Source organism: Galeopterus variegatus, unplaced genomic scaffold (genome assembly GCF_000696425.1).
Source record: "Galeopterus variegatus unplaced genomic scaffold, G_variegatus-3.0.2 Scaffold3380, whole genome shotgun sequence".
NCBI classification, from domain to species: domain Eukaryota; kingdom Metazoa; phylum Chordata; class Mammalia; order Dermoptera; family Cynocephalidae; genus Galeopterus; species Galeopterus variegatus.
Window position 1 is genome coordinate 202,633 of NW_007729491.1, and position 19,830 is coordinate 222,462.

At 52.8% G+C, this 19,830-nt stretch overlaps 2 protein-coding genes across 2 annotated transcripts; one reads left to right on the plus strand and one right to left on the minus strand.

Annotated features, from left to right (window-relative positions):
* Nucleotides 1-1,820: 1,820 nt before the first annotated feature.
* Nucleotides 1,821-8,743, minus strand: ARMC5 (armadillo repeat containing 5). Its single transcript, XM_008584812.1, has 6 exons — nucleotides 8,216-8,743; nucleotides 6,660-6,767; nucleotides 5,773-6,559; nucleotides 3,848-4,344; nucleotides 3,017-3,149; nucleotides 1,821-2,913 (listed from the first exon to the last, which is right to left on the minus strand). The coding sequence occupies exons 1-6, from the start codon at nucleotides 8,682-8,684 to the stop codon at nucleotides 2,103-2,105; spliced, it is 2,805 nt and encodes a 934-aa protein (XP_008583034.1). The 5' UTR covers nucleotides 8,685-8,743; the 3' UTR covers nucleotides 1,821-2,102.
* Nucleotides 8,744-9,041: 298 nt separating this feature from the next.
* Nucleotides 9,042-11,236, plus strand: LOC103600534 (zinc finger protein 16-like). Its single transcript, XM_008584815.1, is given in 1 exon segment — nucleotides 9,042-11,236. A coding segment is annotated over 1 exon segment (1,500 nt). The 5' UTR covers nucleotides 9,042-9,400; the 3' UTR covers nucleotides 10,901-11,236.
* The last annotated feature ends 8,594 nt before the right edge of the window (nucleotides 11,237-19,830 follow it).

The following is a 19,830-nucleotide window of genomic DNA, read 5'->3' on the forward strand; positions in this document are numbered from 1 at the left end:
TGTAAGGAAGCCGGGACCCGCTGGGATGGGGATGGGGGGGCGATGAGCGGGGGAACCCGGGATGGGGGCGTGGAAGGGAGGGAACACCAAGGCCCACCCAAGCCCGGCCCGCCAGCCTGCCGCGGAGGTGACCACACCCCAGCCTTGGCTTCAGCTGCAGGGAGCCCCAGGCGGACACAGCCAGAGTCAGAGAAGTGGTTCTTCCAGACCAAGCCCCAGAGCCCCTGCCTGGTGAGACTCATAGACACAGACTGAGGCCCCCAAGCAGATACCCTCCAAAGCCAGCACCTGAGTCCTAGATAGCCCCCTCACCCCCACCCAGGCATTCCTGAAAGACTTGTCCCAGACTAATTTGGGGGTTGGGGGCCATAGTAATGTTCTAAGGATAGGTCAGACCCCAGGTTCAGAGACTTTCCATCGGAGACCACGACAGACAACGAAATAAAGAGATCTCACAAGGCATACATACTAGACACAATGAAATCTCTCAGAGATGAGACAGACACAGTGAACCCACCCTCAGACCTTCCCTCCGAGACTTGGAAATATACAGACGCAGGTAAACTGAACTCCAGGCCCAAGCCCCATGCAGACACAGGGAAAACACTCCAAGGCAGCCAAAAACCCCAGCCATCCTGCAAGACAAAGTCCTTCCCGAACATTGAGCTGACCCAGGCCTGTTCCAAAACAGCCCTTTCCCAAGATTCTGATGAACACAGAGAAGAAAGCAAGACACAGACTCCAGCCACAGCATAACATGAGGCCTCCCTGGACCGAAACCTTGAGAAATCAAGGTTGGAAATGAGACACTGTAGAGGTGGGTGTGGGCGCACTGTGCTGCGGCCACTGTGCTGGAAAGAACTGAGCACTGGACTGTGGGTCTCAACCCAGCAGCAAATCAGAACAACCTGAGGAGCTTTTTAAAAATACTGATGCCCAGGGAACCTACCCTCAGTGCAGTCAAAAGGGCCCAGGCATCAGTATTCTTTAAAAGCTCTCTGCATGGTTCTAATGCACAGCCTGAGAACCAAAGACCTGGATGAACACCCACAGATGCACAGCCAGCAAGTGCCAACCTTAGCTGCCCAGTAGCAGACCCCGGCAGGCCTCATCCAGCACACTCCTCAGTCAGGCTGCCACCCAAATGGTCAAGAATCTGGAAGCCTGCCTTGGGGGGTAGTCACAGCAATGTGAGCCCTTCTCTCACTGAATGCCAGTACGGGGCTTTGGTTCTCTCTGGCCATGACTAAGACAGGGCCTCAGAGACTCCAGAAACACAGCTGTCTTCCCTCAGGCAGACAGCAGTAGGTCTCAAGAGATGAAAACAGACCCAAAGACTGAGGGTCCAAGATGAGTGAAGGACAGTCAGAAAATAGTAGTGCCAAGGCCTTAGACACACACACCAACATTGACAGCATTTCCTCAGCACAACCCTCTCAGCCTTGGTCAGGCCTATGTGTCCAGCTGAGGGGCTGTGTCGAGCAATGAGGCCCTTGCCAAGGCCTTAGACACACACACCCCTCTCAGCCTTGGTCAGGCCTATGTGTCCAGCTGAGGGGCTGTGTCGAGCAATGAGGCCCTGTAAGCAGGAAGCAGACTTCCCCTAGGGCCCAAAACCACATCCTAGGGAGAAGCCTGGAAACTCCACCCTATCCCAGGGCTCCAGGAATCACTGGACAATTACTTGTTAAATTCCTTCATGCCAAGGGCGGCTGACACAAAGACCTGTGACCTGTGACCCAGAGACCTGGACAAGACCGTGCTTGGTGGGTGAAGGGGCCGGGGTATTACCACAGGAAAGTAAGCAGAGACACATACAATAGAGGTATACAGCTCCCAAGTTTTTAATGTCAACTATAGAGGGCTGGGCCAGGCCAGGCACCTGGGGCCCCGGACTGTTCTCCTCTTGGACCCCACACCCAGACCCTGGTCTTGGCTTCTTATTCCTGGGTCTTCAGACCATCATCCTGGGGACCAGTTCCATCTTCTCATCTGTCCTCGATGATGACTCCTTCTGCTCAGTCTCCTCCCGTGCCACTCTGAGGGAGGCCTCCTTCACAGCCAACTTGTTCTTACGTCCCCTCCAAGGGGACATCAACAGTCTAGGCTGGGACCCTTGTCCCTGACTTAATTCCCATCACCACAGCCAGCAGAGCCTCTGTCAGGGGGCCTGTCTCCTCCCCTGCTGCCTCCACAAGCCCCACCAGGGCCAGGGCCCGCTTCCGTGGGCACTGCCCAGGCCCCAGTGTCCATTGGGCACAGTGGGCAGCCAGCCGGGGCCGGCCCAAGCGGAACACCTCAGCCACTGACTCTGGGCCACCCTGGGGTCCCAGATGGATGTGGCTCACGGCCTCTTCCAGCTCCTCCTCCAGCTCAGGCAGCAGGAAACGGCCAGCAGCCTCCAATGCCTCCTCAGCCTCTGAGCCCAGCAGAGGCTCACCTGGTGGGGGCACGGGCCCCAGGACAGCACCACAGCCCCGACAGCCATGCAAATGATGCAGGATGGGCCAGGCTGCACTGGATGACAGTCCTCGCAGTGGCACCAGGTCCATCTGGGCTTCAGCAAAGCTGCCAGATAGCAGGGCCCGGAAAAAAGGGGAGGCAGTAGCCGAGGCAGCTCGCAGGGCAGGGAGCTGTAGGCCTGAGTCCAGTAGGAAGTGCAGGTCAGGAGCAGGGATGGGAGCTGGGTCCAGCAGACGTGCATAGAGGCAAGGGGAAGGTGAGTCTAGATCCCAAGGGATTGCAGGTGGGAGAGCTGGGCTCACAGTGGGAGACATCAGACCTTGGAGGCAGGAAAGGGAGTCCGCAGCAAAGAAGAGGAAGAGCGGGTGTGGAGCTGGTTGGGTTAGTGCCATGAGGAGGAGACGGAGGCCGCCCTGGTCCAGAAGTAGCCGGCGCCACAGAGAGGGCTTCCTGAGGGGAAGAGGAAGTCTTTCAGGAGGTGGGAAAAAAAATGGGACTGGGAAATATCAACCTTGCTCCTCTGACCCCTGTAAGGCTCCCATATCCCGCTCACCGGCAGATGAAGGGAAGGGTCAGTGCACAGGCCACACGGTCTTCAGGGCTCCCAGAGAGCAGCAAGTGAGTGAGGGCACCTACTCCAAAGGGTGATTCGGCCTGTACGGTCAGGTTCTGCAGCAGCATCTCACCTGCAGGGAAGGGCAGAGCCGGTCAGGTTGGGAGTTGGTGTCCCAGATTGGGGTGGAGGGGGATGGGCAAGACAGGACTCTGGGCCCTTGAAAGTAAGGAAGGTGAACCCTCATGGCAAGAAATCAGGACATGGAAGAGGGATGACTGCAGGCCCTGGAGGGAGGGGGTCAGTATGGTAGGAAGTAGAACTTGAGAGCAAGAACAGAAAGTGGGATGGTCAGGGTGCAAGTCTGTGCCCTCAAGGACTGAAACAGTCTGCAGTCAGGGCGCAGAAGACAGGACAGTCCCTGACAGTGTTGGAAGTGGTGGTGGGGCCTGAGAGGACATGGTGCCTGAGCCTGGGGGTTCACAAATCATTGTGCCTTGTGGGGAAGTGGTCAGGACAATGCAAAACCAAAAAGAGACTGACTAAAGAAATGCAGACAGGCAAGATTCTAGGTTGTTGGGGCCACACCTAGGGTCAGGGTATCTGAGCCCCAAGTCTTGGACAAAGGATAGAGAAGAACTTTGCATGCTGGGCTCTGGAACAGAAGGGAGTGTCTCGAACTACCCCCAAACCTGGTCACTGAGGTTGTTTGGGTGGTGGGCTGGGGAGGACAGTGAGAGGGCAAGTGGCAGTAAAGCAAGGTCCTGGGTCCACAGAAGGCGTAGGAAGAGGAAGGGGCCTCGCACGTGGGCAGCGTGGCCAGTGACATACCCAGTTCTCGGTGCTGGCTGCGGCGAGTGGGCCGGGCACGTGGCGTGGGCCAGTCATCTGGCGCGATGCCCAGCACCAGCCAGGCGCGCAGCAGTGCCGCGCCATAGCTGCGCACGAAGGCCTCGAGGCAGGCAGGGTTGCAGGTGAGGCGCGCCAGGATGCGCAGTGCACGCGGGCTCGGCGGGCCGGGTGCACCTGTCACATAGGCCAGTAGGCCGCACAGCGCGGGGCCAGTCACCAGCGCCCCACTCGGGTCGGAAGCCTGAGAGAAGCGTGACAGCAGCAGCAGCGCCGGCCCCTCACGGCCCCAAGGCTCCTCAGTGGCCGCGGCAGGGCAGCGGCCAGGCGTGCACAGTGTGCTGGGCGCCCGCAGTGTGGTGCAGCCTGGGGTGGGGCTGGCTGGCTCTGTGGACTCCGGTGGTGGACAATGCTCAGGAGACCAGTCTGGAGAGATATCTCCAGGTCCCGCGGCATAGCCCTCGGAGATTAGCCACGACCTGCAGATGGCACAGAGACCAAGGAGAAGGAGCAGAGTCAAGAGTGGTCTTGCAAGAGGAGGTAAAGCCAGGCAAGAAGAGGAGGGTAGACAAGGAGTGAAGAAAGGAAGGAGAAGGTGGGGAGGGGCCTCATTCAGCTATTCCTGATGCCTGTATGTGCCAAGTCCTGTTTCAGGAACAAAGTTCCTGTCCTCCCAAGTTTATGCTCCAGTGAGGGAAGCAGACAACAGTATTATAAGTAAACCATATGGCATGTTAGTGTGGAGTTCGTGCCATTTGAAATGCTAACAGAGAAAAAAAAGGAATAGAAAGAGTCAGGGAAGAGGAGAGTTGAAATTTTAAAAGGGTGGTGATGGGAGCCCCCACTGGGAAGGTAAGATCTGAACAAAGACCTGGAGGTGAGAGATGAAAGCATTACAGGAGGAGGCATGTTCTGGGCAGAAGAAAGAGCAACCAGAGGCCCTAAGATGGAGCTACCTGTCACATTCAAAAACTAGCTAGAGGCCAGGGTGTAAGAGCGCAAGCACCAGGGACAGTGGTAGGAGATGGAGCCAGAGAGTCCACAAGAAGGCTGACATGAACAGAGCGCCACTCAGTGCCAGGTAAGGGGCAAAGTGCCCTCATTTAATCTTCACAACGATTGGATAATGGACATAAAGAATAAGTATGATCTGTAACAATGAAGATGCTAATAAAAAAACAAAAATCTTCACAACAACCCTATGGGGTATGTATGCTATTATCCTCCATTTTACACACAACAATCAGAGGCTCGGAGAAGGTAATTAGCTCTCCCATGATGTTTCAACTTTTTTTTTTTTTTTTAAAGATGACTGGTAAGGGGATCTTAACCCTTGAGTTGGTGTTGTCAGCACCATGCTCTCCAAAGTGAGCGAACCAGCCATCCCTATATGGGATCTGAACCCGTGGCCTTGGTGTTATCAGCACCGCACTCTCCCAAGAGAGCCACGGGCCAGCCCATGATGTTTCAGCTTCTAAGTAATGGTAACAGAATAAAAAGTTAGGGACTGGCCGGTTAGCTCAGTTGGTTGGAGAACAGCCTTATAACCCCAAGGTCATGGGTTTAGATCCCAGTATCAGTCAGCCACAAAAAACAAAGAAAAAGAAAAAAATTCCAGAGAATACCAGCTCACCCAGTGTACATACTATCTCCCAAAAACTTGTCTGGGGTCCTAAGTTCAGAGGTGCTGGGGTGGAGCCAAGGTCAAAAGGCAGATTCAGAGGAGAGATGTGTTTAATGGAAACTGGAAAGTGGTCATGTCAAGGAAGAACAAGGAATCAGGAGTCAGAGTCAATAAACATCTTTCTGAGACAGAATGAGGTGGGAGTAGTGAGGAGGGCCAGAGCAGACACAAACCCCCACCCACAGCATGGCTCACCCTCCCAAGCCCTGAGGTCAGGACTCACCTGAGGCTTCGGAAGCTTCCAGCCTCTGCCGGCTCAGGGGTCCGCTCCTCAGGGAAGTCCCAGGAAGCGGCTTCTCTTCCCTCCTCTTCCTCATCACCAGCCTCACCACACAACTGTCCAGCCAGGAGAGGTACAAGTCCCAGGGCCTGGAGCCGGCCCAGGGCCCCAGTATCATAGAGGAAGCCCACGAGGGCAGCCACAACGCGAGGGTGCCAGGCACTGGCACGAGGGTCCCGCAGCAGGCCCATCAGCAGCTCCAAACCTCCAGCATCCCGCAGCCGGGCCCGATTGATGGCCTCCCGGCACAGAAGGCACACAGCCCGCACCAGGGGCTGCTGGGAGGCTGGGCCAGCCCCATTGGGGCCCCGGCGCCGCCGGAGCTCACCTAGCAGCACCTCCACACCACCAGCATTGCCCAGTGCAGGCCGCACCAGACCCTGGGCACACAGATTAGCGAGGATCAGGATGGTTGCCTCACGTACCGCCCGTTTGGGGTGAGAAGCCAGGCTGACAAGTGGGCCCAGTCCCCCGCCCAGACTCAGCTGCTCAGCACAGGCCCGGGAGCAGCCTCGGCTGAGTTCCAGGAGGGCACGGACTAGGGCCGAGGTCAGTGCGGGGTCTGGGGCAGCAGCCAGGAGCTCAGCCAGAGGGCGCACTGCTCCCTGCTGTGCCAAGGCCAGGCGGTGCTGGGGTGAGTCCGCCAGGTTGCGGAGGGCACGCACCACACTCTGCAGACACTGTGAGTCCTGGCACGCTGTCAGGCTCTCAACAAGCAGGGGAACAGCGCCTGGAGAGGGAAGGGGAGGACAAAGGGTGAGCAAGGACAGACAGCCAAGCCCTTCTTCCACCCCAAGCCCTAGCTAACCCCACCCTCACAGCCTTCTCACCAGCAGAGTGGATGTCCCCACAGCTCTCAGGTTCCATGGCTAAGTTCCCCAGGGCACGGGCTGTTCGGTTCTGTATGCTGTCTGTCTTCACACACTGAAGAATGGTCACTGCAAGGAGAGTTTGGCCTTTTGAGGGCTCTGCCCCTTACTGTCTCTCTCATCAATCACCTCAAGAATGTGGCCTAAAAGCATCAGGGAAGGCCTTCAGCAAAGGCTAATGCTTGAACTAGGTTGGAGGCTAAATAGGTAGGTATTTGCTAGAAGGATGGTGCATGGGGGTGTTACAGAGCATTTCAGGTTTGGAAGCAGCCTTCGCAGAGGCCCAGAGGTAAGACCCAGTGTCTGTGCTGTGACCTAACAAAGGGCCTTGAATGCCAGGGCAAGGGTTCGGGACTTAAGTGTGAAGGCACTGGGAACCACACAAGGGTTTTAAGAAGGGAAGTGAAATGATCCAATCTGGTATCCATGAAGAGAATGGATAACAACGGAAAGGAACAGGGCAGGAGGAGTGACAAAGAGGCTGTCACAACAGTCCAGGCAAGAAAGTACAATGGCTTGAACCAAGTCAGCTACCAGCATTGCCCAGCATGGGGGTACTAGTCTCTGGGTGAGTGGTGGAGGCAGGGATAGAAACAAGTGAATGGATTCAGGAGATATTTAAAATGCAAAACAGTGTCTGAATGATAGGGATTACATACTAATAACAAAACCCATCACTTTTAGAGGACTTAATATACCAGGCCTCTTGTCAAAAACATTATGGTCCGGATGCATTTTATGCAAATTTTAAATATATTAATGCTTCACTTTCTCCAAAAAATTAAGATTTCGTTAAAACTGGCAAAATGTCATAGAGGGCGGGCAATGATGTGTAAACTGTGTTTGCATTACTGCCACTAGGAGGCGCCAATTTAGCTGTTAAACAGAAAAGCTTGTTATCTTTTGTTGGGATTTATTCTTACTGTGCTGGTTTTTAATAACTCGAAGTACCCAGCCCATGCTTACAGTATCTGCGTTCTATATTTGTATTTCGTTTTCTCCCAACTCTAATTTTGTGAGGTAGCTATTATTATCCCATTTTACAACAGGAAGTCCTAGCCTCGGAGGAGTTAGGTGTGTTGGCCAGGTCTGACTGACCATAGAACCCATTTTCAGCACGACTCCACCTTCTAGCCTCCGGCTCATCAAGTGGGGCTTCGGACCCTTGCACAGAGTAGGCATTGAGTGTCTGCTATGAACATCATAAATGGAGGATAAGAATCACGTGAAAAAGTCACCAAATAATCCTTTGGCCTCCACCAGCCCAGATGCAAGGGAGGTGCTGACAACCAATACCCAGATAACGGTTGTAATTATCCGGGCTGGAAAAGCTCGGGTATAATCTATAGAGAGAGCAGTGACATCACGGGTCGTGATGGCTTGAGAGATGGGGGCACTGCACTGTCACAAAGTACGTTATTCCAGGTTATGACACAAAAAATTCGACTTTGCCCAGGCCGTGACAGCGACGGAGACGCGGGTGGAATCCTTCTAGGAAATGGGGGCGGAGCACTTACCCAAAGGGAGAATGCCTCCGAGTCTGCGCACTTCAGCCCGGCACGCCCCTTCCGTACAGCAGTTAGCCAAGATGCTGAGCGCCAAGTCCAGGGTCTTACGCAGGCGCACTGGCGGCGAAGGCGTCGACGACAAAGCGGAGGGGGCGGGGCCCGGCGAGGGGGCGGGGCCGGCAGAAACAGCTGACATGACAGGCGAGGGGACGGGGCCGGCCTGGGACGGGGCGGGGCCTGCTGCAGCCGCTCGTCGTAGCAGCGCGAGAAGGGGGCGGAGCCCGCCGCGTGCCCGGAAGCGCTCGATTCCCCCCGATGCCTTGATGTGGCGCGTGCGGAGGGCTAAGAGCGCACGGCCCAGGGGTGTCTCGTTGGTAGCTGGGTCCTTTCCCCCCGCGAGACTCGCCCCGGCCGCCGCCGTGAGCTGCGCGAGGCAGAACGAGAGCGAGTCCGTGAGGGTTGGCTTCCCAGCCGCCATCTTGGCTCGGGCCTAAGGCTCCGCCCCACCGCTCGCCGCTTATCTGAGGGAGCTGCCCTGGAGGAGAGGGGCGTAGCCAGGCCGCTCCTCGCTGACGCTATTTAAATAGCGCCGCCGCAGTTATCCTGCAAGTCGGAAGTTGTAGTTCTCGGACCCGGAACTCTGGTTAGTGCACGGTCGCAGAAAGCACGTCGGGAGTGGTGGTTATCTAATCATTGTGCGAGCCCAAGAGCGTGTGCGGAGCGTGCCGGGATATGTATTCCGCGCCCGGCCTAACTCGCCCAGCTCAGGACCTCTTCCAGGGGCCTCTGGGGAACCCAGGCATCCGATCATGGAGTGTTCCTTCCGTGCTGCTCCGGCTGACTTGGCTACTCCGACCCCAGAGTGTCCTTGGCAGCGACCGCTTTTCCTCCTTTCGGGTTCACTTCGCTGCCCCCCAGCGGTGGCGGCTGACGGGCTCCGAGCACCTCCAGCCAGGCCGATAGTGTCAATTTCTGACAGCGGCCGCACATGGGGTGCTCTGGCTCGGCCAGGTGAATGAGAGGGTTAAACCTACCGAGAACGTTCGGGCTAGTGCTTGAGCGGCTAGAGCGGCAGGTGCTTGTGGACCTTTCCGTTTCCGGCTCTGGACTCCTAGGCCCCGAGTGTTCCCAGCTGTGACTGTGCTTGTAAGCTGAGTAGTTGGCATCTAGGAGACGGGGCACTCTTCACCCGCGATGGGGTCGGAGGCTCCAGAAGTGGCGAAGGAGAACCCGTACGGGGTGGAGTGGCAGAGGAACGGGACATCATGGTCCTTGGGAGTCCCCAGGTCGCCCCTGGATTGCAAGGTGGTTCCACCTCAGCGGCCCTTCCTGGTGTGGCCCGAGCAGCCGGCTGCCCAGGAAATAATGCTGGGCCTGCAATACCTAGGTAGGTCAGGCTCTGGCCCTGGAAGGAAAGAAACCCCTGCCAAGACTAACTGTCTTGCAGTCCCCAAAACCTTCGAGTGCCGTAAGTGTGGACTGACCTCAGCCTGCCTCCCTGACCTCATTCACCACCAAAGCAGCCACGCAGGTGACAAGTCTTACAGCTGTCCGGAGTGTGGCAAAAGCTTCCGACGTGGCTCAGATCTGGTTAAGCACCACCGGGTACACACTGGTGAAAAACCGTACCCTTGTCCCGAGTGTGGCCGTTGCTTCAGCCTCAGCTCTAACCTCATCCAACACCGTCGCTCCCATTCAGGCCTCCGGCCCCACAAGTGCCTGGAGTGCGGGGAGGCCTTTGGCCGCAGCTCGGACCTAGTTAAACACCAACGGGTTCACACGGGTGAGAAGCCCTACACATGTGCTGAGTGTGGTAAGACTTTCAGCGTTAGCTCCAACCTGATCCAACATCAGCGCACGCACACCGGTGAAAAGCCCTACCGCTGTGGGGACTGCGGCAAGAGCTTCAGCCTTAGCTCCAACCTGTTGCAGCACCAGCGCTCACACACGGGTGAGAAGCCCTACCACTGTGCCTGGTGTGGTGACAGCTTTGGGCGCAGCTCGTATCTGCTCAAGCACCAGCGTTCACACACTGGTGAGAAGCCCTACAATTGCTCTGAGTGTGGCAAGAACTTCACCAACAGCTCGGACTGTCTACGGCACCAACGCACCCACAATGGAGAGCGGCCCTTCAAGTGTCAATGCGGCCGTGGCTTTAGTGAGCGCACTTAGTTCACTGAGCACCAGCGCATCCACTTGGGTGAACGACCCTATGCCTGTTCAGAATGTGGCAAAAGCTTTTACTACAGCTCAAAGCTCTTTAAACACCAACGATCACAAACGGGTGAGAAGCCCTACAAGTGCCCTGACTGCAGCAAGAGTTTTGTGGACAGTTCGAATCTGCTGCAGCACCAGCATGTTCACGTGGGCCAGAAACCTTATGCTTGCAGTGAGTGTGACACGGGTGAGAAGCCCTACAAGTGCCCTGACTGCAGCAAGAGTTTCGTGGACAGTTCAAATCTGCTGCAGCACCAGCATGTTCACGTGGGCCAGAAACCTTATGCTTGCAGTGAGTGTGATAAGAGCTTCAGCCAGAGCTCCCACCTGCTCGTTCACCAGGTGGCCCACAGCGGTGAGAAGCCATTTGTCTGCCTGCAGTGTGGCAAGGCCTTTGCCCGCAGCTCCAACCTGGGCCAGCACCAGTGGACACACCAGGGCGGCAGCCTCTGCAAATATCCCTGGCTTCAGTTTTAGCCTAAACTTCAGTTCTGACTTTGGTCCAGTTTTCAGAGAGCCTGAAGGGACCACGTCTCAAAACTGACCCCCTTTCTGCTCCTCTAGGGCTATTGATTTGAGGGCTGATGATGGGATTTGGGAGGGCCTCCACATCCTTTCCCAGATCTTCTGGGCTGAGTCAGGGAACCCAAGGCTGGAAGAATTAGAACACTAGAGCTGTGAGCACTACCTCCAAGCAGTTGTCCCAGATAATAGGGCTTCAGCCTGTTCTCTGAGGCTACAGAGACAGTAACGACTGCCAGCTGGAGGGAGAGTTTTTGGTTTTTTTTGTTTGTTTGTTTTTGTTTTTTAAAAGATGACCAGTAAGGGGATCTTAACCCTTGACTTGGTGTTGTCAGCACCACACTCACCCAGTGAGCGAACCGGCCATCCCTATATGGGATCCGAACCCGGGGCCTTGGTGTTATCAGCACCGCACTCTCCCGAGTGAGCCACGGGCCGGCCCCATGGAGGGAGAGTTTTTGGATAGCAGGAGCTGTCCCGCACTTGCCCAGCTGCTTGCAGACATAGGACACCTCCAGCAGCTACTGACCTGATCTCTTCACAGACTTAAAGAGTGATGTGGTTAATCACACCGAGAGCAACAACTTGGCTAGAAAGATTCCAAAGGGCGGTGGGGGGAAGAGCAACAACTACCTCTTCCCAGAGGAATAGGACCAAAGCCAGGCAAGCCCCTGTGGGGAATGCAATGGCAAGGAGAGGGGGACATTCCTGACCTCCAGAGGGGACCATAAGGAAGGCTGTGTTGTGGCAGAGGGATCAGAGAATTTGAGCTTGGGACCATTATGTGAGCTCTGGGGTGTAGGACCCCTTTGAAAGACCTCTCACCACATGAGGATTATCTTTACAGGTGAGGCTAAGGTGGTGGAGCCCCCGAACAGACCTGTCTGTTTAGTTCCGGGGATGCTTTGTGACATTTCTAAGCAGGGGCAAAAGGCTCAGGATTTGTCATCTGCTCCTTCCCCTTCCTCAGCCCCTTCCCTCGTATGTTCCCCGGGCTCTTTCTGTGCCCCCCCTGTCAATAGAGGAAAAAGTCGTGAAGACTAACTGGTGCCTGGACATTGGGGACCTAACATGGCCTTTTTGCCCGGCCATTGTGGAGGGCTGCCCACACACATGTATGTCTACTGGGAAAACTTTGTGTGTATGGGAGTTAGCGGAGGCTTCTCAAAGTGTTACATAATCTGTGCTCAGAGCAGGGTCCAAGCTGTCAGGCCTTTTCCTTTCCTCCCCATAGCTTCCTGTGTTCTTGGGAGAGGCACAGACCATAGTCCTTCTTTGGTTGGAAGAGGGAGTTGTCTGTTCAAGGTCCTAATGCCCACTCTTGTGGGACAGTCCTTCCACCATTAGCCCCAGGCACCTGGTCTCCTGCCCCTAAATGTTACTTGCTGCATTTAGGACTGTACCCACAGAGAGTAGGAGGAAATGGGAAGGAATATGTAGTAACCCCACCCTCACCTTCTAGCACAGTGTCCAGGCTTGTCTCTTCCTAGCTGTGTGACCTTGGCTACACAAGGAGAAGGATGACCTCTTCTCATCCTCAGTTTGTTCGTCTGTAAAACAGGGATGATGATGGTTCCCACAAGAGGTTGTGGTGAAGATTCCATGAGAACGTCTACATGAGCACCTGAATCAAGAGAGTGACTCTAAAGCTCAGTTCCCCTTTCTTTCTCCCTCAAGTCTGGTGCCCTGTCACTGTTGGTGTGGGTCAACAAGCGTAATGCCAGCTCACACACTAGCTCCTCCCCAAGGTTACAGAAGTGAATGAGACAGCCCCAGTCCTGGGGTAGCTTGCTGTCCTGTGAAGGAGATGGACTCAGGACCAGCAACGACACAGTGTGAATTATGCTGGCAGTGAGAAGGGACTTTGCCTGGAGCAAATCTGGGAGGCTTCATCAAGGTGACATCTAATGAACAGCACTTGTCTCCTCAAGCTGGGAGCCACAGATGCCCCGGGCAGGGGTCAGTGATGAAGGAAAGGATTCCTGACATGTTCTACATCAATGACACTTCAGAGAGTACAAGTCAGTGTTTGAGTCGGAGGCCTGAGCCCAGCACATACATAGCAGCATTCAATAAATAGTTGTTATGATCAAGTCCTGTTTATACTGCTTACTAGTGGCCTTTGGGCCTCAGTTTCCTCAGAGTGGCACTGAGTGACTGTCGAGTATTGTAAACATACTTTGCAAAATCTGGAACTGCATATGGATGTTAGGAATGTTGTGGAAATGAGCATTGGAGAAGGGTTGTTTGCAAAATCCCTTTCAGAGAACTGGAAGCTAATTTCTCACATTAGGGTAGGTATACCTGGGCCCTTTCACCTCTGAAATTGCAGAAAACAGATCCTGACCAGAACAGGGAGGCAGGCCAGACCTCAGAAGCAGGAGGGATGGGCTTAATCCAACAGATGTTTATCCAGCATTCACTGTGCCCTGAGCTGGGAGTAGAAGCAGCCTCACTGTCCAAGCATGTGACCAGTGCTTAGGCCAGAGATGGCAAACTCATTTGTTTTGGCCCTCACTGTGTGTGTGTGTGTGTGTGTATTTAAACAATTGAGCCAGCATTTAAATGAGGAGATTTACATCACAGTCTAGATTTCTAGTTTTTTGTTTGTTCATCTTGCTTTTTAAGTCAGAATTTAAACAATTGAGCCAGCATTTAAATGAGAAGATTTACATCACAGTCTAGATTTCTAGTTTTTTGTTTGTTCATCTTGCTTTTTAAGTCAGAAGATTCAGCAGCATTGAGTCTTTAGCAGTGGCTTTAGCATGGCAGTCTCCACCCTTCCCTGTCCCTGACCTTGTATGTTTCATTTGTGTTATTTGCCTGAGCCCTACAGAAAGGCATTTGGGGTTGCAATGCCCATACCACACTGTTAAGAGTGAGGACTCCTCCATGCACTGAAGCCAAAATGTTCCTTTTCCTTCACCTTTTCCTCCCCCTCTACCTCTCCATTTTCCTTCCCCTCTCCCAGCAGTCCCCAATGACAGACCTGCCCTCCTTTCCTGAGCCTGCCTGTCTCCCTGCACCCCACCCAAACCCTAGATACCACCCCCTAATTTGAAGCTTCTTTCCCCATCTGAAAGGAGGCAGGGACAGAGCATGCAAGCCCGGCTAGGCAAGGCAAAACCCCGTGTGCCTCAGTCAGGGGTCAGAATATTGGGCTGTGGCCCATGTGGCCTCCAGGAGATGGTCCTTGGCAGATAATCCTCACAGAGCTATTGTAGGAATCACACAAGCAAACAAGTGTGGAGGCGCTCTGTAAACACCTGACTGGATGGGCATGGTGTGGGAGTTGATAACACTGTCTCCTGTGGGCCGGCCCTGCTCCAGCCTAGCTCTAGCATAAGATTGGTCCCTATACAATCACACTCTATCTCTAATCTCACCCGGTCTTGGGACTCAGGTTCCCCTCTGAGCCTGGTGGGCCATGCAGGGGCTTGTGCTGTGGGGTGAGTCTGGCCATGGTCTGGCAGCTGGAGTCCTGCTCACCTGTAAGCTCAACTGTGGTGTGGCAAGTGCTTTTGGAGGGATACTTGGGATGCTGGAGCATTCCCCCGCTGCCCCCCGGACATTCCATTGGCATGTTCCAGGAGGACAGGCACTATGTTTGCATTGTCCCTGCTGATTCCCCAGCATCCCACATGGGACAGGCACAGAGAACCTTGAGAAAGGCCTGATCACTGCCTGGGTAATTTGCAGCTTCTGGTCCTTGGGATCTGGGTCCATTTCCCAAGGGTGTGGAGGAAGAGGGGGGGAGGCTGTCCCAGGAAGGGCTGAGGAGGGTGAGCTGGCTCAGGGCACACTGCCCACTTCCTACCCCTGCCCTGCTGTGGGGCCGAAGGTCCCAGCGCTATTAAGTTCACATATGGGGGAAGGTGAGCCTGTGGGCAGAGGCAGAGATGGGGGACCATCTGGGAACAGGATGGCTGGACAGACCCAAGGAATGCAAAAGGCATCTCAGGCATTCCCTGATTTTGGCTGCTCAGGAAGGGTAGGAGGGGGGGAAGTGCCTGGCAACAAGTTGGGGGACACAACAGCCCCTATGACCTAATAGGATACTCACCTCTCTACCTTATCTCCTGGCTGATTTTGATCCCAGGGGGTTGATGATTTCTGAGAATGTCCGAGGTAGGTTCTGGCTTAGGGGTGGGAACTCAAGGCTTATGGGTCTCTGATTCCTGGGAAATGCCCCACGAGTCTCCCTTCCTCCCTGCTTCCACTGCTTCCCCACACACGCTGTTCCAGATCATGGAAGTGCTGCCTCTCACCTCCCTTGACACCAGACCCACCACAGCCTTGTGCTGCAGCTACTCAGAGTTGGAAGAGAGGAGGGAAGAGGCAGAAGCTCAGTCAGAGCCATGACTGTGAAGAACTTGGGGATGGAGAACTTCCATTAGTCATGAAGGAGACATAGCCTCCACTCCAGTCATTACCTGTGAGCAAAAGTTCTGACTTAGAGGCTCACAGTGTTTTCCCTAAGGATCGGCTAGAAGAAGCCAGGATTGGGATTCCAGCATCCTTAGTGCAGGAATCCTGTCACCAGAGAATCCCAGACTCCTCTTCTCCTGGACCCCAGGGATCTCACCCACATAACTAATATGTGTCTCTCCACCAGTGTCAGCTCTCTGGGCTAACTACAGGCTGAGACGCATCCTAGGGCACTCCTAAGTGATAGGATAAAAGAGAGGGACGGAAGCCCTGCCTGCTGTGTGTGACCTCTCTCAGGCTTGCCAGCCTCCCCCATCTGGAATCCAGCTGAGCTCCAGGAGTGAAGTAAAGGAATCTCTAGGAGTTCAAAAAGCAGAGCTGTCCAAGTTCATGCACTCAACTCCCAGGAAGGGCTCACTCAGTTTTAAAAAAGCTGTATTGTAAAAGGGTAAATGGATGAATTACTGAATTTGGTTTCTAAGCCAATGGCTTACTAGAAATAGCAAATTAGAAAAAAGAAAAAAAATTATTTTAAGGAGATCTGCACCTCCCTTTTGACTCCCCCTTTCCTTTCCTCCCTTTCCTGAACAATTACATTTCAAAGCCTTTAGGAGCAGACAGAACAAGATAGGCATCTGCTGGAGGTGTGGAGCAAGGCATGGTGGGCCAGAGCAGTGTGTCAGAGCACTGGCAGGGGAAAAAGTGTGTCCACATGAGGGTTGCATAGCACAGGTTGTCACAGCCTGACAGGGTCAGGAGGGCATGGACCAAGGGAAGGAGACTGTTTGCACTGGCTATTGATCAAATAAGTACAGACAGTCCCCTGCTTGTGATGGTTTGACTTACAATTTTTTGACTTTATGATGGTACAAAAGCAATACACGGGCCGGCCCGGTGGCGCACTGCTATAGTGCGCCGCTTGGGAGCATGGTGGCGCTCCCGCCGAGGGTTCAGATCCCACATACAGACCGGTTCCCGCTCACTGGCTGAGCGAGGCGCGGGAGCGACACCGAGGGTTGCGATCCCGTTGCCGGTCCCGGTCCAGTACGGGCGCGACACTGAGGGTTGCGATCCGTTGCCGGACACGGAAAAAGACAAAAAAGCAATACACATTCAGTAGAAACTGTACTTCAGATTTTAAATTTTGATCTTTTCCCAGGGTAGCAATGTGCAGTGCACTACTCTCTCATGATGCTGGGCAGCAGCGGCAAGTCACAGTAAGTCACATCTCCCAGTCAGCCACATGATCATAGGGGTAAACGACTGACACTGAACCCTATGGCATACTGTATTCAGTAAATTATATGAGATATTCAACACTGTATTACAAAATAAGCTTTATGTTAGATGATTTTGCCCAACAGTAGGCTAATGTAAGTGTTCTGAACATGTTTAAGGTAGGCTGAGCTAAGCTATGACATTTGGTAGGTTAGGTGTATTAAGTGTATTTTCGACCTAACAATATTCCAACTTATGATGGGCTTATTGGGATGTAATCCAATCATAAGTTGAGGAGTGTCTGTGTACATATATATATAACACAAATATGGAAAGGGAGAAAATTCGGATCGCCCTTGTGGTGTTGGATTGGAGCTGGAGGTATTGGGTGGACTTACGATTTTCAATAAATGTATAGATAGATATAGAAATAAGCATATATGTATATATATGAATGTGCACACATATGCATGTATATGTCCATATACTCCTTAGCTCTGGAAGACCTTGGAGCAATGCCATCCCAATAATGAAAATGATGAAAAGTTTTAAGGAAATCAAAATTAAGAAAAGGGTGAAGTGCTGTTCTAGAATAATGGAGGCTAAAGGGACATGACAACCAAATGCAATGTGTGATTCTGAATTGTATCTTTTTGCCGTAAAGGACATTTGGGTTAAATGGCAAAATTTGACTAGGTCTAAGGTTTCGATGGCAGTTAATTTCCTAACTAATGTGACTCCTGGGAAAAGCATGGAAACTTGAGCAGGCCACCCCCTCACCTGGCCACAGATTCTCCTCTTGGGGGAAGCAGATGTCACAGAATAACTGGATTTTAAAGCTAGAAGGAACCTCAGAGTCTTGGGACGTTTTACTGTTGGGAAAATAGAATAATTTAATCAGGCCCCCTTGCCTTGGGTCCAGTTGGGGGTGGCACATGCATTCTTTGTAAACGAGTTGTGTGTGGGTGGAGTTAGTGGCATGCACGGCAGCATGGTTTGGCTGGTGTGAACTGCTTCGGGCATCTGTCACGGGTGGCCATGCTCTCAACCCTACGGATTCCAAGGAACTGTTCGCCAGTTACCTAGCTCATAGACCTGCATGTGAGGGGTCTGGTGACCCAGCCTGGCGTGTGAGGGGTCTGGTGACCCAGCCTGGCGTGTGAGGGGTCTGGGGACCCAGCCTGGTATGTGAAGGGTTTGTGACCCAGTCTGGACAACGGGCTTGAGGGGTCTGTGAGTTCCAGACCCAGCCCTAGCTCAACAATTGGCCCAGCCGGTGCAGGATTACAAGCAGGTAAAAGAGCTCAACATTTACACACTGGTGATTACTATTAGCTTGTCCACACTGAGGCCAGTAGAAAACTTACGTTTTTCTACCCCCATACCAGCTCCAGCAGTGCACTCTGGTAATATGTAATTCTCTTTGCCTGCCTGCCTGTCTCCCCAATTTGGGGGCAGTGATTTATCCTGTGACCTCAGTTCTCTGAAGGTTCTAAGAAGAGTTGTTGATTTTTAGTGTGCTTAGCTTTTTACTTGTTGTTAAAATACAATGATGACTTCCAAGCTCCTCATATGCCAGAGAGGAAACTGGAAATCCACCTCCTTTTTTCTTCTTTGAAACATCCCCCTACTTCTCATTCTTGCCCATTTGGTTTGGATGAGATTAATTCCATCCCTAGTAAGGTCTGACCTGTCATTCTTATTTCTTAAAATTCTCTTGCCATGGCCCATATTAAGGGGATTTGCACAGAGTAGGCAAGACTTGTAAAGGGCCTGTAACACTTTAAACATTTTCAGGGCTTACCCACATAGAAACAGCTGTACTGGGTGCACTGCTTGTGCCTGGGGCATTTCTCTGACTGTGACCGTGGCAGAGGCTCACATGGTGGTACAGTGAGAGGTCTTAAAATGAAGGATTCTCTTTGGAAACAAGCCCTGCTTGGTTTAGTTTGAGGCTGCCCATCTTTGATGTGACATTTCTTTCCAAGCCATGTGACAGTTCTCAGTGATGGTGTAATGGGCCTCACCTCATAACATGACTGACTCCATTTTTGTCCCAGTTGTGAGCTTTAAGCAGCTAAATGCATTTCTGCACTCTGTAGCTCTGTGGTCACAAGCCTGTTCCTATGTTAGCAAGAAAACCACAGACTGCCAGCTCTTTCCTGTGTAGATGAGAGACAGACTTGCTCTCTAAAGCAGACCCCTCCCCAAGTAACCATACTTCCTGCCCTTGTACCCAGGTATGATAAAGACCCTTACCCAAAAAGCCTCTTTACCTAGTTTTAACTTGTAACCACAGCAACCTAGTTAACCATCTGTTAAAAGACCCCCCAATTTAGGGGACTCTGCCTGGAGACAGGCAGAAGAGCCAATAAAAATGGCCTAACATTTGCTCATTCTGGCTTCTGTATCCGGCTTTGCTAGAAAATTTTAGAAAAACATATATTTGTGGAAAATTTTATGCTCTGCTGTAACCTGCATATTCTGGCTTGTGTAACCCAGCTTGTTTCCTGCACCTGCAGCACCTGTGAGCCAACAGGATGTGGTTTTGGTCTTTATAATCTCTCCGTGAGTAGGGTCCGGAGCTGATCTCTGACCATACTGCCTGGGGAGACAGCCGCCTGCCAGCAGGAGAAATAAACTTTCCACAACCCCCAAGTATTTTTGTGTGGTGTCCGCCTTATTGGAACTGCACCTCACAACAATGGTGCTGCAGCTCCCACAGGTACGGAGAAAGTTAAGAACAAAAATATTAAGTTTCAAGTATATAAGGAATGAGAGAGAAGCCAGAGACCTATTGAAGACCTTTGTTTTTGTTTTGTTTCTTTTTGAAGCATGGAAAACAAGTCTTTCATGTTACTCTGGTCATAAATACAATTTTAACTTCAAAAAATAATAATAATTCCATCCCTAGCTCCAAAGATGGGTCTCAATTAAGTTGATTCCTCCAGTATGTCCCTACCCTTGGTCAACGACAGCCAATGGGACATGCAGAAATATGTGCTGGGGTTTCTAGGACAAAGAAACTTCCTCTTCTCTTCCATTGGGACTTATTAAAAAAATGTTCTCTCCTCCCCGGAATGTGAAGCAGAGGATTTGAGGTTAGGACTTAAGACAGCTATTTGCTACCTTAAGGGTACGGCCTGAGGGTAAAACCAACATCATAAAAGGCAGAGTGGAGGCCGGCCCATGGCTCACTCGGTAGAGTGTGGTGCTGATAACACCAAGGCCACGGGTTC